The 15098-nt window shown below is 47.5% G+C and overlaps 1 protein-coding gene across 1 annotated transcript in view; it reads left to right on the top strand.

Annotated features, from left to right (window-relative positions):
• Nucleotides 1–3653: 3653 nt before the first annotated feature.
• LOC140367240 (sodium/calcium exchanger 1-like) overlaps nucleotides 3654–15098 on the top strand; it is a 75440-nt gene continuing 63995 nt past the window's right edge. Inside the window, exons 1-5 of the mRNA XM_072453607.1 lie at nucleotides 3654–3790; nucleotides 6851–6990; nucleotides 7168–7320; nucleotides 7656–7883; nucleotides 10730–11113. Of these exons, the coding sequence (XP_072309708.1) occupies nucleotides 3688–3790; nucleotides 6851–6990; nucleotides 7168–7320; nucleotides 7656–7883; nucleotides 10730–11113 (1008 nt within the window). The 5' untranslated portion in view covers nucleotides 3654–3687. The remainder of the gene's footprint in view (nucleotides 3791–6850; nucleotides 6991–7167; nucleotides 7321–7655; nucleotides 7884–10729; nucleotides 11114–15098) is intronic.

A 15098-nucleotide genomic window follows, 5' to 3' on the forward strand; every position in this document is an offset into this window, starting at 1 on the left:
TCAGGGAGGAGCCTCCTGATAATAACCCCGCCCTCAGGGAGGAGCCTCCTGATAATAACCCCGCCCTCAGGGAGGAGCCTCCTGATAATAACCCCGCCCTCAGGGAGGAGCCTCCTGATAATAACCCCGCCCTCAGGGAGGAGCCTCCTGATAATAACCCCGCCCTCAGGGAGGAGCCTCCTGATAATAACCTGTCACAATCCAATCCGTGTTAATCTATTATGAATCTACAAGTCTGAACTCTGCAGCGCCTCTACATGTGTACCGTCGTCATGGTGATCCTCTGCATGTGAACCTCAGAGTGAAGGGAGAGTGTCCTGAGGCTCTGCGTGGATCCGTTGTCATGGTGATCCTCTACATGTGTACCGTCGTCATGGTGATCCTCTACATGTGAACCTCAGAGTGAAGGGAGAGTGTCCTGAGGCTCTGCGTGGATCCGTCGTCATGGTGATCCTCTACATGTGTACCGTCGTCATGGTGATCCTCTACATGTGAACCTCAGAGTGAAGGGAGAGTGTCCTGAGGCTCTGCGTGGATCCGTTGTCATGGCGCTCACTCCGGTCACTCATGAGGTCCGGTCTGTGTCGTGGGGCCTGCTCCGGGGCCCTGGTTAAGGGGCAGATTCATTGGACTAAAATGTCATGTGCCTGGGTTGTCAGGGCAACAAGTTAACAGGGGTGTGGCTTAAAATCATGTAATTAGAATTCCAGTTGTTTCATTTGGCCCGAGCGCCACCAGCTGGTGAGAGGTCTGTTAGCTCCTTAAGGCGGCTGCGAAAGTGCCACGAAGCGGTCGTCATCCCCTTATAAAGCACTTGTTTGTGCTCAGTAGCTCACGTTCCCCATCTCTTGCATGTTCCGTGCATATAAACATGTAATGCAACAATTGAACATTATTACTGTATAGAGGGCCAAAAACACAAAGTGGGCGGAGCCCACTCAAAATTAACGAAAGTACCCGTCAGTGACCAGGGACCCACACCATGAGGTAGTACCGAAAATGTATAGTTTATGATATTTGAAAAATGGGAAACATTGTTTTCACATCGGAATATTATTCTTTCTTCTTTCTCCTTTTTCTAAAATTAAAATAATTGGCGCGTCAGCGCCCCCAAATGTACCAAAAATGCATTGAGAGATTAATGACCCCAAAAAAAATCTGATCGTAGAATGATGAAATTTGGCGCAGAGGTAGATGGTGACAAGAGAAGTAAAAAATATTATTACGGCAACGCCGTCCGCCCAACCAAATGTCGGCCATATTGCTTCAAAAATGGCTAAACATGACTTTGGAGTTTTTCCAAACGTCGTACTTTTACGAACTCCTCCCAGGGCGTTGGCCCTAAAAAGCTGAAATTTGTTGAAAATGGTGTTGAAGAGTGGGACATCAAAAGTGATTCAAATTACATTGATACCTCTCACGGTCTCTGTGCGGCGAAGCCGCAAACTGTAGCTAGAATTTCAGAAATTTCCCAAATTTTAAATTTACTGCCGTTTGCGCAGATAAAGTCTGAATTGCGTCAAATTAGAATCAGTTGTTAAACTCTTTGCCCTAAACCTACTTGAAGTGAAATAAATTAATTTGGAGCCACAGCGCCCCCTACAGATTTCATATGGAGGTTAAATGTTTAGTTTTGCGAAATTTGACACAAAATTCAATTTTGGCATCCCTGTCCAAAAAGTCAATGAGACCCATGTCATAATTGTTATGGCGTTGCCGTAGCGATGACCGAAACCTCCCATGTTATTCCAATGGGGAAATCGCCAGAACATGTTTACACTTTAGACTTTCACAAACTCCTCCCCCTCAGGGCGTCAGCCCTATCAACCTGAAATTTGGTGAGACTCATCTTCAGGACCATCAAAAGTTATCCACATTTTTATTCAAAGAGTCACGGTGTCTGTGCGGCAAAGTCGCACATTTTGCCAAGAATTCAAAATAAAATTGCTTTTTGATGGTAAAACAAAGGGGAGAAGATGAGAAGATTCAGCAGTAGGTGTAATAAAAGGATAATTGCGGCGTGGCGGCACCGTGGCGAGGGACGATCATTTTGTAAAGCCCAAAATCCGCTGAAGGCCGAAATAGAGAAAAGGAAAATCCATCCAAATGATGAAACAAACATGAAATAATCCGCACAACACATTTACATTGAACATTTACATTTCATTGTGGAGCTGACATCACCTCCACAACTAATGTTTGTTACAAAGCAAATCTAAATTGTACCTGAATTATGCCGATCTCAGATATTCACACAAATATGTTTAGTAATTCTTGATTTTGAACAAGAGAGATTTTTCTTGATTTCTAAAAAATGTTTAAAGCATTTTCATTAATATTCAATTTACAACAGATATCAACAAATGCATATGAAACATTTCTATTGTAATAAACTCTCTGATGCGCTGCAGAGCTGACGTGTCCTCATCATGTCTGTTTCTAAAGTGCTTCATGGACTGGCCCCCGTGTACATTTCAGACCTCATTGTCCCCTACACTCCTGCGCTCGCTGAGGTCTGAGGGCCAGTGTCTTTGGGGCCTTTCCTGTAGCCGGCCCCACACTTTGGAACGCTCTTCCACCCACATAAAGACCGCACCTTCAGCTGATGCTTTTAATTCTCATTTAAAAATGCATTTTTATTCACTAACATTTAACCTGGAGAATGTGTGGTCCTCTGACCATCTTTTATTATTTTATATATTTTATATGGTTTTTAATTCGTTTTGATTAGGTTTTTATGTATTTATTTATTTTATTTGTGCATTTTTTGTACTCTGTGCAGCACTTTGGAGACTTTGTGTTGGTAAAATGTGCTGTACAAATAAAGTTGGATTGGATTTTGAACATTTTTAGACCATAATTCCTCTAAATACTTAACATATTATATCATAAAACACAGAGATCATCACTAGAACAAGACCTTTTACCCTATTACAATGAAAAGTTTTAAAAGTGTCTAATTGTAATTATTCGCTCTAATGGATTAACAAACTGCTAATCTCTAAACAGAGGTCAAGGTTCATTTATAGAACACATTTAAAAAACTGTCCAAACCAAGAATTTAGTAAAAAACATAATATTACAGCCAACAATGATCAAATGCAATAAACAGAACGCCGGTGCATCTTTAGTTAGAGACTTTCCGTGTTTGAAGCAGATGGAAGACTTACGCCCACTGCACGGGTTTGGCCATCTGCGACGAAAGGTTCTGATCGTGGGGAAAATCTTGAGTCACGCCTTAAAAACCCGGGCTTCACAGTGAGGCGGGACTAAAGTGTGAAGTACATCAGTAAACGCCATTTGTATTGCACGTTTCACTGTCATAAAAGACACTTTACTCTGGGCCTACACTACGGAAATGACTAAAGAATGGGCCTCATCATCATCATGAATTTAAAAAAGTGAAATCATTTTGTTTCAATAGCTTCAGAAGGTTGTGCCATTATTCAACCCCAAAGACAAGATTGTTGACAGTTAAAAGACTTTAACTTTTTTAAATAGAACAAGTTTGTGGAGCCAAAATCACAGAAATATTGAGAAGTGGAAACATTTGCTTGTAGAATGTAAGTGTGACTTGTGGTTGCGGATGTTGGCTCTAACGTGTGTGTACGATGTCCAGAGTGAGGATGACCCTTGTGTTGTCTTGTGTGGCAGGTTCTGGACTGGCCCCTGGTGGACTGACTAAAGATGGCCCTGCTCCTGCTCTCTGCCCTGCTGCTGCTGTCCTGTCCCACAGACATTCATGCGTCTGCAAAGAACTGCTCAGCCTCTGGAGACCCCTGCCAGGAGGGTAAACCACACCCACCACACACTTATGACATGATTTATCACTCCAATTACCACACGGATTACTTTAAGTATCCATAGATTACTGATTACTTTTGTTACTTTGATACCTGAAAAATGAAAAACATCAAATATTTCCCCGTACGTTATTGATTATATTGCTATAATGAACGTAGAAAGCATTGTCTCTCTACTTTTCTGTTTATTATGTAGCCCTATAATTAGATATATATATATATATATATATAATATTTAAAACAGGGCTAATTGCTATCGAAAATTATGTTTCGTTACATCTAATTTTAGTGAAAACTCCACCTCAAAAATGTATTTACACCGCAGCAACGGAGCTCTGACCAAAAACATTCCACGTAAATGAAAGTTGACATGAGAACTTGCCCTAAACCGTCTGATAATGAGAAAGTCACACGTCATAATCTTTTGACATCTCCCACAGCATTCATCGAGAACAGTACGAACTTAACCTAATGAATGATTATCAGTTTGATTTTTAATAGAACATCGGGCGTTGCTATGGTGAATTTTCAACTAAATTGAATTTAAAAAAACAACAAAACAAAGAAACGCCCTCTTGAAAATCAAAAAACATTATGCCAATGGAGGGGGCGGAGTCAATTTTAAAGTAGACAAATTAAACTTGACAGATACATAGAGCATCTCAACATAAACAAAAAGCTATATTATGGCTCCGCCCTAAACCAGACAGGGCGTCGGCCATTTTGGTTTAAACATGACACGTAGAAAATCCTGTTCCCTGATTGTAATGAACTTGTCCTGTTCACCCCCGAAGCCCGACCGGGCGTCGCCATAGGACGGGATCCTTCTTCTGGTTGTATTAGTGACACAGAGCTGCCGCCTCCAGACAAAATAAGTTCTACACACACTAAAGAGGCGTTTTGAGGCCGCCCAGGGGATCAGTGTTTGTCACATGAACACTGGACATTTTACACAAATCAGTCGACTTTAGAGAATGATTAGCTGCGAGACTTTTCCCTCGTTTTAAACCAATGGAGTTTCTGCTGGACCGAAAGTGTGATTACAGCGGCTGTGGCCATCAATCTGAGGCAGCATCATCAGGAGGAACGTGGGGTCCAAACCTGTCGATTTCTTCTTCCAGTTTTAATTGTGCGTTATCATTTTGGCGGCTGTTACTTCCACCACTGCGTAGAGATGAGCGCGTACTGGAGAGGCTGTGTATGTGAGCCTCTGGAGTGAGCAGGCAGATGACGGGACCCTAATGAGACGTGGCATTGTCAGCTCCAGCACTCGCAGCCCGTCTCAGAGCTCAGCGCTCTCTGGCTCTCAGACACTATGGCCTTTGTTTCTCACATCACTTGTCTCCTCACAGTCATCTCAAACCAACATGTACACTTCAAAGTACCAACACTATGATCACTTTTACTGCCTTTTTTTACTACCCTGGCTAGGTTAAGTAGCATAAATGCTAACGACCACGCAATAAACATGATATAAATCTAGTTTTGTGCTGGAAAATAATAATAAACTACACATTTTGCTGGCCACAATAGTTTGACAATGACGTTTTAGGTTCTTTCCGTCAAGCCCCACAAAACCAGCCAATCTGAACAAACTGGAAGTCAGATATTGAGTCTTTTGTCTGCACTGGCTATAAACGTCACAGGTTCACAGCTGTGCCAGGGTCTCTCCCATCGTGGCCAACTTGTTCAGGAGCAGTTTGAGAAGAAGGCTTTGACCTCCTTTTCAGGTCCTGCTCCAAGTCTTTGTGAGTCTACAAATCAAGAAACAAGAGCTGGAAGCCTTCTCAGAGCACGGAAATCAGGTTTACAAGAGCTAAGGAGAAACGCTTGACCTTTCTAGATTGTTCCACGATCAGAGGAGAGGACGCATGCTCCAGATAAAAGTGTAGAAGAAACACACACACGGACCAGAACCTGCTCTATGACTCCAACCACCCACAGCACCACCTGGAGGTGATCAGGGCATTACAACACAGAGCCCAAGAGGTGCCCACCAGCTCAGAGGGCAAGAGGTGCCCACCGGCTCAGAGGGCAAGAGGTGCCCACCGGCTCAGAGGGCAAGAGGTGCCCACCGGCTCAGAGGGCAAGAGGTGCCCACCGGCTCAGAGGGCAAGAGGTGCCCACCGGCTCAGAGGGCAAGAGGTGCCCACCGGCTCAGAGGGCAAGAGGTGCCCACCGGCTCAGAGGGCAAGAGGTGCCCACCTGCTCAGAGGGCAAGAGGTGCCCACCAGCTCAGAGGGCAAGAGGTGCCCACCAGCTCAGAGGGCAAGAGGTGCCCACCTGCTCAGAGGGCAAGAGATGCCCACCTGCTCAGAGGGCAAGAGGTGCCCACCGGCTCAGAGGGCAAGAGGTGCCCACCGGCTCAGAGGGCAAGAGGTGCCCACCGGCTCAGAGGGCAAGAGGTGCCCACCTGCTCAGAGGGCAAGAGGTGCCCACCGGCTCAGAGGGCAAGAGGTGCCCACCTGCTCAGAGGGCAAGAGGTGCCCACCGGCTCAGAGGGCAAGAGGTGCCCACCGGCTCAGAGGGCAAGAGGTGCCCACTGGCTCTTTAGGAGGATAAAGATGTCGGGAATGCCCTCTCAGCCTTAAAGGCGGTATGGACGATTTTTCGGCGATTTGAGAACGCAGGCGGAAGTGCGCATGCGCACTCCCCCGTGTGGACTGATACAACACACACGTGCGTTTGTTTATTAGCGCAACGGATCACATCACATCTCTCGTCTCCCGTAGATTTCTGTCCACTTCTGCGTCAGCTCGAACTGTCTTTCTCCGTCTTCATTTTGTCCCGTACACTGAGGGAACTATATTATGATAGATCCATGCGCTTAGACACGCTGAAACGTGGGGACGAGCCTGACGCGGCTGCAGGTGAGCGATAGGTGCGTTTTATGATTGATACGTGGCAGGACTAATGATTTATCCACGCCACGAGGAAATATGATAAAAAAATTGCTGGAAAAAAATCGTCCATTCCACCTTTAATAAAGTTAAGTGCAGATCAGTTATGTTGCTGTGGTAACGTTTGTTCCGTGTCTTGTGTTCCAGGTGTGGTTCTCCCTGTGTGGAACCCACAGAACCCATCAGTGGGGGACAAAGTGGCAAGGGCCATTGTGTACTTTGTGGCTCTGATCTACATGTTCCTTGGCATGAGCATCATCGCAGACCGCTTCATGTCTTCTATCGAGGTCTGCACCCTGCACAAAGAAACACATAGTATCTGGTTTTAAAACTGCTTTGTTTTGTGTATATTTATGACAATGGGTGTGATTAAGTATTGCTCCTTTGGATCCTCCAAGACAGAGCAAAGAGTTCTGTACTGGACATGCGTTGATTCATTTGGATGTTGTGGTTGTTGTATGTAGGTAATTACCTCTCAAGAGAAGGAAATCACCATTAAGAAAGCCAATGGAGAAACCACCACAGCCACAGTCCGGATCTGGAACGAGACGGTGTCCAACCTCACCCTGATGGCCCTAGGGTCAAGTGCACCAGAGATCCTGCTGTCGGTGATCGAGGTGAGTTCTGCCATCCTGATCTCTGTGGGTGAAGTATAAAGATCCTGATCTCTGTGGGTGAAGTATAAAGATCCTGATCTCTGTGGGTGAAGTATAAAGATCCTGATCTCTGTGGGTGAAGTATAAAGATCCTGATCTCTGTGGGTGAAGTATAAAGATCCTGATCTCTGTGGGTGAAGTATAAAGATCCTGATCTCTGTGGGTGAAGTATAAAGATCCTGATCTCTGTGGGTGAAGTATAAAGATCCTGATCTCTGTGGGTGAAGTATAAAGATCCCGATCTCTGTGACACTGGATTGAATGCATTCTTCCTTATAGTTCTGTTTGACCCTCAGGTGTGTGGCCATAACTTCGAGGCGGGCTCCTTGGGGCCCAGCACCATTGTGGGCAGCGCTGCGTTCAACATGTTTGTCATCATCGCTCTGTGCGTGTACGTCGTCCCGGACGGAGAGACGCGCAAAATCAAACACCTGCGCGTCTTCTTCGTCACGGCGGCCTGGAGCATCTTCGCTTATATCTGGCTCTACCTCATCCTGAGCGTCTTCTCGCCTGGAGAGGTGGAGGTGAGCACCACTGTCCCCGCCTTGTCTCTGTCCCCGCCATGCCTCTGTCCCCGCCATGCCTCTGTCCCCGCCATGCTTCTGTCCCCGCCATGTCTCTGTCCCCGCCATGCTTCTGTCCCCGCCATGCCTCTGTCCCCGCCATGTCTCTGTCCCCGCCATGCTTCTGTCCCCGCCATGCCTCTGTCCCCGCCATGCCTCTGTCCCCGCCATGCCTCTGTCCCCGCCATGCTTCTGTCCCCGCCATGCCTCTATCCCCGCCATGCCTCTGTCCCCGCCATGCTTCTGTCCCCGCCATGCCTCTGTCCCCGCCATGCCTCTGTCCCCGCCATGCCTCTGTCCCCGCCATGCTTCTGTCCCCGCCATACCTCTGTCCCCGCCATGCTTCTGTCCCCGCCATGCCTCTGTCTCCGTCATGCTTCTGTCCCCGTCATACCTCTGTCCCCGCCATGCCTCTGTCCCCGCCATGCCTCTGTCCCCGCCATGCCTCTGTCCCCGCCATGCTTCTGTCCCCGCCATGCCTCTATCCCCGCCATGCTTCTGTCCCCGCCATGCCTCTGTCTCCGTCATGCTTCTGTCCCCGCCATACCTCTGTCCCCGCCATGCTTCTGTCCCCGCCATGCCTCTGTCTCCGTCATGCTTCTGTCCCCGCCATACCTCTGTCCCCGCCATGCCTCTGTCCCCGCCATGCTTCTGTCCCCGCCATGCCTCTGTCTCCGTCATGCTTCTGTCCCCGCCATGCTTCTGTCCCCGCCATGCTTCTGTCCCCGCCATGCCTCTATCCCCGCCATGCCTCTGTCCCCGCCATGCTTCTGTCCCCGCCATGCCTCTGTCTCCGTCATGCTTCTGTCCCCGCCATGCTTCTGTCCCCGCCATACCTCTGTCCCCGCCATGCTTCTGTCCCCGCCATACCTCTGTCCCCGCCATGCTTCTGTCCCCGCCATGCCTCTGTCTCCGTCATGCTTCTGTCCCCGCCATGCCTCTGTCTCCGTCATGCTTCTGTCCCCGCCATACCTCTGTCCCCGCCATGCCCCTGTCGCCCCTCCATGCCATGGCTAGCTGCATGACTAGCTGCATGGCTAGCTTGAGAGCCTCATGACTGTGGTCCTCTGTGCCGGGGGCCGTTTCCCTTGGTGTGCCTGGACAAGTTGTGAGTGACACGGGGACTGGGAGCGTCTTGTTGACTCAGGGACTGGAGTTTGGGCTCGCCTCGGCTGGCTCTGGCGCAGACTTTGGAGTGCTCTGGGGGCCACTAATGATCAGGGGCCATACCATGGCAGCTGATCCGTGTGCTTGGATGTCCACTGCCTGACTGAACATTAGCCTGATCCATTGCTGTCCTCTGGGAGCCACCGTGAGCTGGTTGATCCTGGTGGGACGCCCTTTGGCCATGTGTCATGGTCACTTCTTTTTCCATGGCAACCGCTGTCTTCACACAGACACAGCTGTGCAGTGGAGTCATCCCACATCACTGCTTTTATTAAACACACATTTGCTGTGAACGGGACAAAAAACTGATTTGTACCAGAACCGAAAATGAAATCGTGCGTCAGTTATAGAAGCGATAAGAGAAACTGTTGTGTATAAAAGCGGCTCGCCTGCCCTGCTTTAAGATATGATAAGATATTCCTTTATTGTCCACACATGGGGAAATTTCCTTGTTGCAACGCAGGTAAATACAGAGGAAAAGGACAGATAACTTATAGGAAGTTTAAAACACACTCTTTCTCCTTCAGATGTATGTCTGCTTTCTCTAGATCAGTCGAACAGTTCAATCTTCACCTGCTGTCACGTTTGTTATGCTCGATCAGACTGTGTCCATGACCTTTAACCTTCTTCTTTAAGTACTGTAGGTAGTTTTAAATAGTTAAAGTCTATGTGCAGGTTCTCTTGTATCACCTGTATTGAGCCTGTGGTAAATATTTATCATAGATTTACATAGTTAAGTTGCAGTTTGTGAAGACATTTTGAAGAATAAAAGATGACAGGAAGTAGTGGTGATGTCATCAATGTGCGACGTACCATTGATGACATCACAGTTCAAACTCAAGGCACACTTTTCTGACAGTTTAAATGATCATTCAACAGAATAAAGCTTCTTCACTTTATGATTGCGAGGTCATGTGATCATGTCTAACCAGGAAGTACAATCATAAACTTGACAAAAATGGTCAAACTGGGGACAAATAGGCGAGGTTTGTGTGTGTGTGCTCTCTCAGTGTGGACCCACAGTGTAACTCTGCTCTCTCCTCACTGCTCACTCTGCTCGCTCTCTGCTCTCTGTCTGTTCTCTCTGCTCTCTCTGCTTTGTCTGCTCTCTCTCTTCTCTCTCTGCTCTCCCCTCACTGCTCACTCTGCTCTCCCCTCACTGCTCTCTCTGCTCTCCCCTCACTGCTCACTCTGCTCTCTCTCTGCTCTCTCTCTGCTCTCCCCTCACTGCTCACTCTGCTCTCTCTCTGCTCTCTCTCTGCTCTCCCCTCACTGCTCACTCTGCTCTCTCTCTGCTCTCTCTCTGCTCTCCCCTCACTGCTCTCTCTGCTCTCCCCTCACTGCTCACTCTGCTCTCTCTCTGCTCTCTCTCTGCTCTCCCCTCACTGCTCACTCTGCTCTCTCTCTGCTCTCTCTCTGCTCTCCCCTCACTGCTCACTCTGCTCTCTCTCTGCTCTCTCTCTGCTCTCCCCTCACTGCTCTCTCTGCTCTCCCCTCACTGCTCACTCTGCTCTCTCTCTGCTCTCTCTCTGCTCTCCCCTCACTGCTCACTCTGCTCTCTCTCTGCTCTCTCTCTGCTCTCCCCTCACTGCTCACTCTGCTCTCTCTCTGCGCTCCCTGCTCTCTCTTCTTTCTCGCAGGTGTGGGAGGCGGTCCTCACCTTCCTGTTCTTCCCTCTGTGCGTGGTCCAGGCCTGGGTGGCCGACCGCCGCCTGCTGATTTACAAATATGTCCGCAAGCGTTACCGTGCCGACAAGAAACGTGGCATCATCATCGAGTCTGAGGGCGGGGACGCGTTACATGGCGGGGGCGGGGCTCTGGGTGGCTTCACTAAGATGGACATGTTAGAGCTGGACGGGCAGATGGCTCTGAACTGCCACGGCACGGACGGCCTGATGGAGGAGGGCGGGGCCAAAGACGAGGAGGACGAGGCCAGGCGGGACATGGCCAGGACACTGAAGGAGCTCAAGCAGAGACACCCAGACAAGGACATGGAGCAGCTCATCGAGATGGCCAACTACCAGGTCAGCTCAGACCTATACACGTGCAACCGTCCATTATTAGATCATCATTAAACTAGATCATCATCTATTGTATGATCTATCATCTAGATCATACAATAGGTTGCATTCATGTCAAGAATTTGATGATGTCCATTTCAGGTGGCGGGCAGAGACCTATGAAACTTTATGGAAGATTCATTGTTTTTGAAAGAAATATCCAAAATAGAAATCTACAAATTACTTGTTTGCAATTTGATCATCAAACTTGCTATTTAAGCTGAAAAGCACATCTTTGGACTTATATAATGGCTTCATGTTCTAATTTGAAAAGGTAATTTCACTTTAGTTGACAGAGAAGACGTTAAATTTGTGCTAGTTTATGTTTCATGAGGCTCGGGCCACATGAACGACTTCAGCTCAGGTTCAAAAGGACTCAAATTATGTTCCTGATGTACCTCCAGATGGAGGTGCATCGATGTCCTCCACATACTCTGAGACACCAGTATGTTCTCGTCCCAACAGCTTTACCACCAGTATGTACCCGTCCCAACAGCTTTACCACCAGTATGTACCAGTCCCAACAGCTTTACCACCAGTGTGTACCAGTCCCAACAGCTTTACCACCAGTATGTACCAGTCCCAACAGCTTTACCACCAGTGTGTACCAGTCCCAACAGCTTTACCACCAGTATGTACCAGTCCCAACAGCTTTACCACCAGTGTGTACCAGTCCCAACAGCTTTACCACCAGTATGTACCCGTCCCAACAGCTTTACCACCAGTGTGTACCAGTCCCAACAGCTTTACCACCAGTGTGTACCAGTCCCAACAGCTTTACTACCAGTATGTACCAGTCCCAACAGCTTTACCACCAGTGTGTACCAGTCCCAACAGCTTTACCACCAGTATGTACCAGTCCCAACAGCTTTACCACCAGTATGTACCAGTCCCAACAGCTTTACCACCAGTCCTCATTTGAATCCAAGCTGAAGTCAGATCTGTTTCCCTGCCTTGAACAAACAGCAGAGACAGGGAGTATTCACGAGAAAGTGTGCAGTTCATATCCAAATGATGAATATCAGGCTCTCACTTGGTTTCATGAGTGTTGGATACAATCAGAACACACCGTCTTCGGGGTGTGATAATACAGTGAGCTCAGCGTCAGTCTAAACTCACAGCCGATGTATTCAAGCCTGTGTGAGGGCCCCAGATGTATTTAATGCTTGTTAGTTGTGTGAAGACACTCATAAGTAACAGGAAAGGTCAAAGCTCCCGTTGGAGCCTGGGGACTCTGTGGCCTTAAGGACATCAGTCCAGTAGGTCTGTCTTTGTTTATCCCCACCTCTGGCATCCAATGTGATGCTTCAATGCCCGACACCTTCAGGGTGTTTTTGGGAATGTCATATCGATGCTCAGCTGCTCAGTCTCTGAGCCTCTTTTAGTGCGGCTCAAATTAAATCCTCCACAGGGGCATTGAAGGCGGGACACTTCATGAGTTGTATTGCAGTTAATAAAACTGTTTATTGAAAATGTTTGATCAAGCTTTGATCAAGGTCTAATACAAATATAAAGCTCAATCAATGTGGGATGATTTTTTGGAAAATTACTTTAGCATGAATACTTTTTTCTTAGCATGAATAATTATTTTCTTTTTTTTAATCTACATTTGAAAATATACTGGTTCAAATGTACTGTATGTCAATGAGTTAAAAAGTTCTACGAATTTAGGTCCTTGAAGCATAAAAGTGAATGTTCTTTTTAGCTCATTTATGAATGGCTGTTTCAAAAATAGTGATCAGGCTGAAGGAAATGTGAGCGCCATCCATTAAACACAGAAGAAATGTGAAACAGAGAGTCAAACTGAAGGGATTCTAGAATGTTGTATGCTCAAGTGAACACAACGTTTTGTAATCTTTTGGACTAACTTCACTTTAAACCAAGAGTGAACCTGGAGACTCAAAAAACATCAACATACTACTACAATAAAGATGTGTATGTTTTAGGAAAGGATTCATGCTCAAACAAAAACAAGACGGCACATTCATGATATGTCCTTACGTTTGAGGAAAACTGTAGTAATCCCGTCTTTCATTTCATCCAGTGACATCCATAAGACGCTGCTCACAGTTCAAACATTTATTGGCTTGATTTACACATTTCACAAAGTTGACCTACTTACTCTGATGTTGTGGAGTTGTTTGAGGCTGATTCACCTCTGACCTGGAGTAAGCCCGAGTGACCTCACAGCGCTGTTCAAGTGAATGTGGCGAGCGTGAAGAGGAGAGAGGCCAATCAGCTGCACAACAGTATGCTACAATAATAAAGCATTATAGTCTATGTGGTAGTAAAAGGCCTCAGAGGAAATCATCTAAACTGTGTTTTTAAATTGAGATGTTTCAACTTCTATCTTAAGCCATTTCAGAAACATTGTCCAGATGACTAACCTTTGAAACCTCCTGGACCAAAGAGAGTTTACACTGGCTAATATAGATTAAGGCGAAATGAATGTTGGAAAATATACACGTTCTACTTTCTGCTCCACAAGTTGAGCCGACTGCAACAAATCAGCAGAAAGATGGATTCTAGCAAGTTTGACAAAGCAGACCTTCTGAGGATCCATCTTGGAGGTTCTAAAGGTTCTAGTCTAGCAGCGAGCAGGCGGATGCTTCTGAAAGGTTCTAGTCTAGCAGCAAGCAGGCGGATGCTTCTAAAAGGTTCTAGTCTAGCAGCGAGCAGGCGGATGCTTCTGAAAGGTTCTAGTCTAGCAGCGAACAGGCGGATGCTTCTAAAAGGTTCTAGTCTAGCAGCAAGCAGGCGGATGCTTCTAAAAGGTTCTAGTCTAGCAGCGAGCAGGCGGATGCTTCTAAAAGGTTCTAGTCTAGCAGCGAGCAGGCGGATGCTTCTGAAAGGTTCTAGTCTAGCAGCGAGCAGGCGGATGCTTCTGAAAGGTTCTAGTCTAGCAGCGAACAGGCGGATGCTTCTAAAAGGTTCTAGTCTAGCAGCAAGCAGGCGGATGCTTCTAAAAGGTTCTAGTCTAGCAGCGAGCGGGCGGATGCTTCTGAATGGTTCTAGTCTAGCAGCGAGCGGGCGGATGCTTCTGAAAGGTTCTAGTCTAGCAGCGAACAGGCGGATGCTTCTAAAAGGTTCTAGTCTAGCAGCAAGCAGGCGGATGCTTCTGAAAGGTTCTAGTCTAGCAGCGAGCGGGCGGATGCTTCTGAAAGGTTCTAGTCTAGCAGCGAACAGGCGGATGCTTCTAAAAGGTTCTAGTCTAGCAGCAAGCAGGCGGATGCTTCTGAAAGGTTCTAGTCTAGCAGCGAGCGGGCGGATGCTTCTGAAAGGTTCTAGTCTAGCAGCGAACAGGCGGATGCTTCTAAAAGGTTCTAGTCTAGCAGCAAGCAGGCGAATGCTTCTGAAAGGTTCTAGTCTAGCAGCGAGCGGGCGGATGCTTCTGAAAGGTTCTAGTCTAGCAGCGAACAGGCGGATGCTTCTAAAAGGTTCTAGTCTAGCAGCAAGCAGGCGGATGCTTCTGAAAGGTTCTAGTCTAGCAGCGAGCGGGCGGATGCTTCTGAAAGGTTCTAGTCTAGCAGCGAACAGGCGGATGCTTCTAAAAGGTTCTAGTCTAGCAGCAAGCAGGCGGATGCTTCTGAAAGGTTCTAGTCTAGCAGCGAGCGGGCGGATGCTTCTGAAAGGTTCTAGTCTAGCAGCGAGCGGGCGGATGCTTCTGAAAGGTTCTAGTCCAGCAGCGAGCAGGCGGATGCTTCTGAAAGGTTCTAGTCTAGCAGCGAGCGGGCGGATGCTTCTGAAAGGTTCTAGTCTAGCAGCGAGCGGGCGGATGCTTCTGAAAGGTTCTAGTCTAGCAGCGAGCAGGCGGATGCTTCTGAAAGGTTCTAGTCTAGCAGCGAACAGGCGGATGCTTCTAAAAGGTTCTAGTCTAGCAGCAAGCAGGCGGATGCTTCTAAAAGGTTCTAGTCTAGCAGCGAGCAGGCGGATGCTTCTGAAAGGTTCT

This window comes from Eucyclogobius newberryi, unplaced genomic scaffold (assembly GCF_026437365.1).
Source record: "Eucyclogobius newberryi isolate DKJ021-1_F unplaced genomic scaffold, fEucNew1.0.hap1 SCAF_2, whole genome shotgun sequence".
NCBI lineage: Eukaryota > Metazoa > Chordata > Actinopteri > Gobiiformes > Gobiidae > Eucyclogobius > Eucyclogobius newberryi.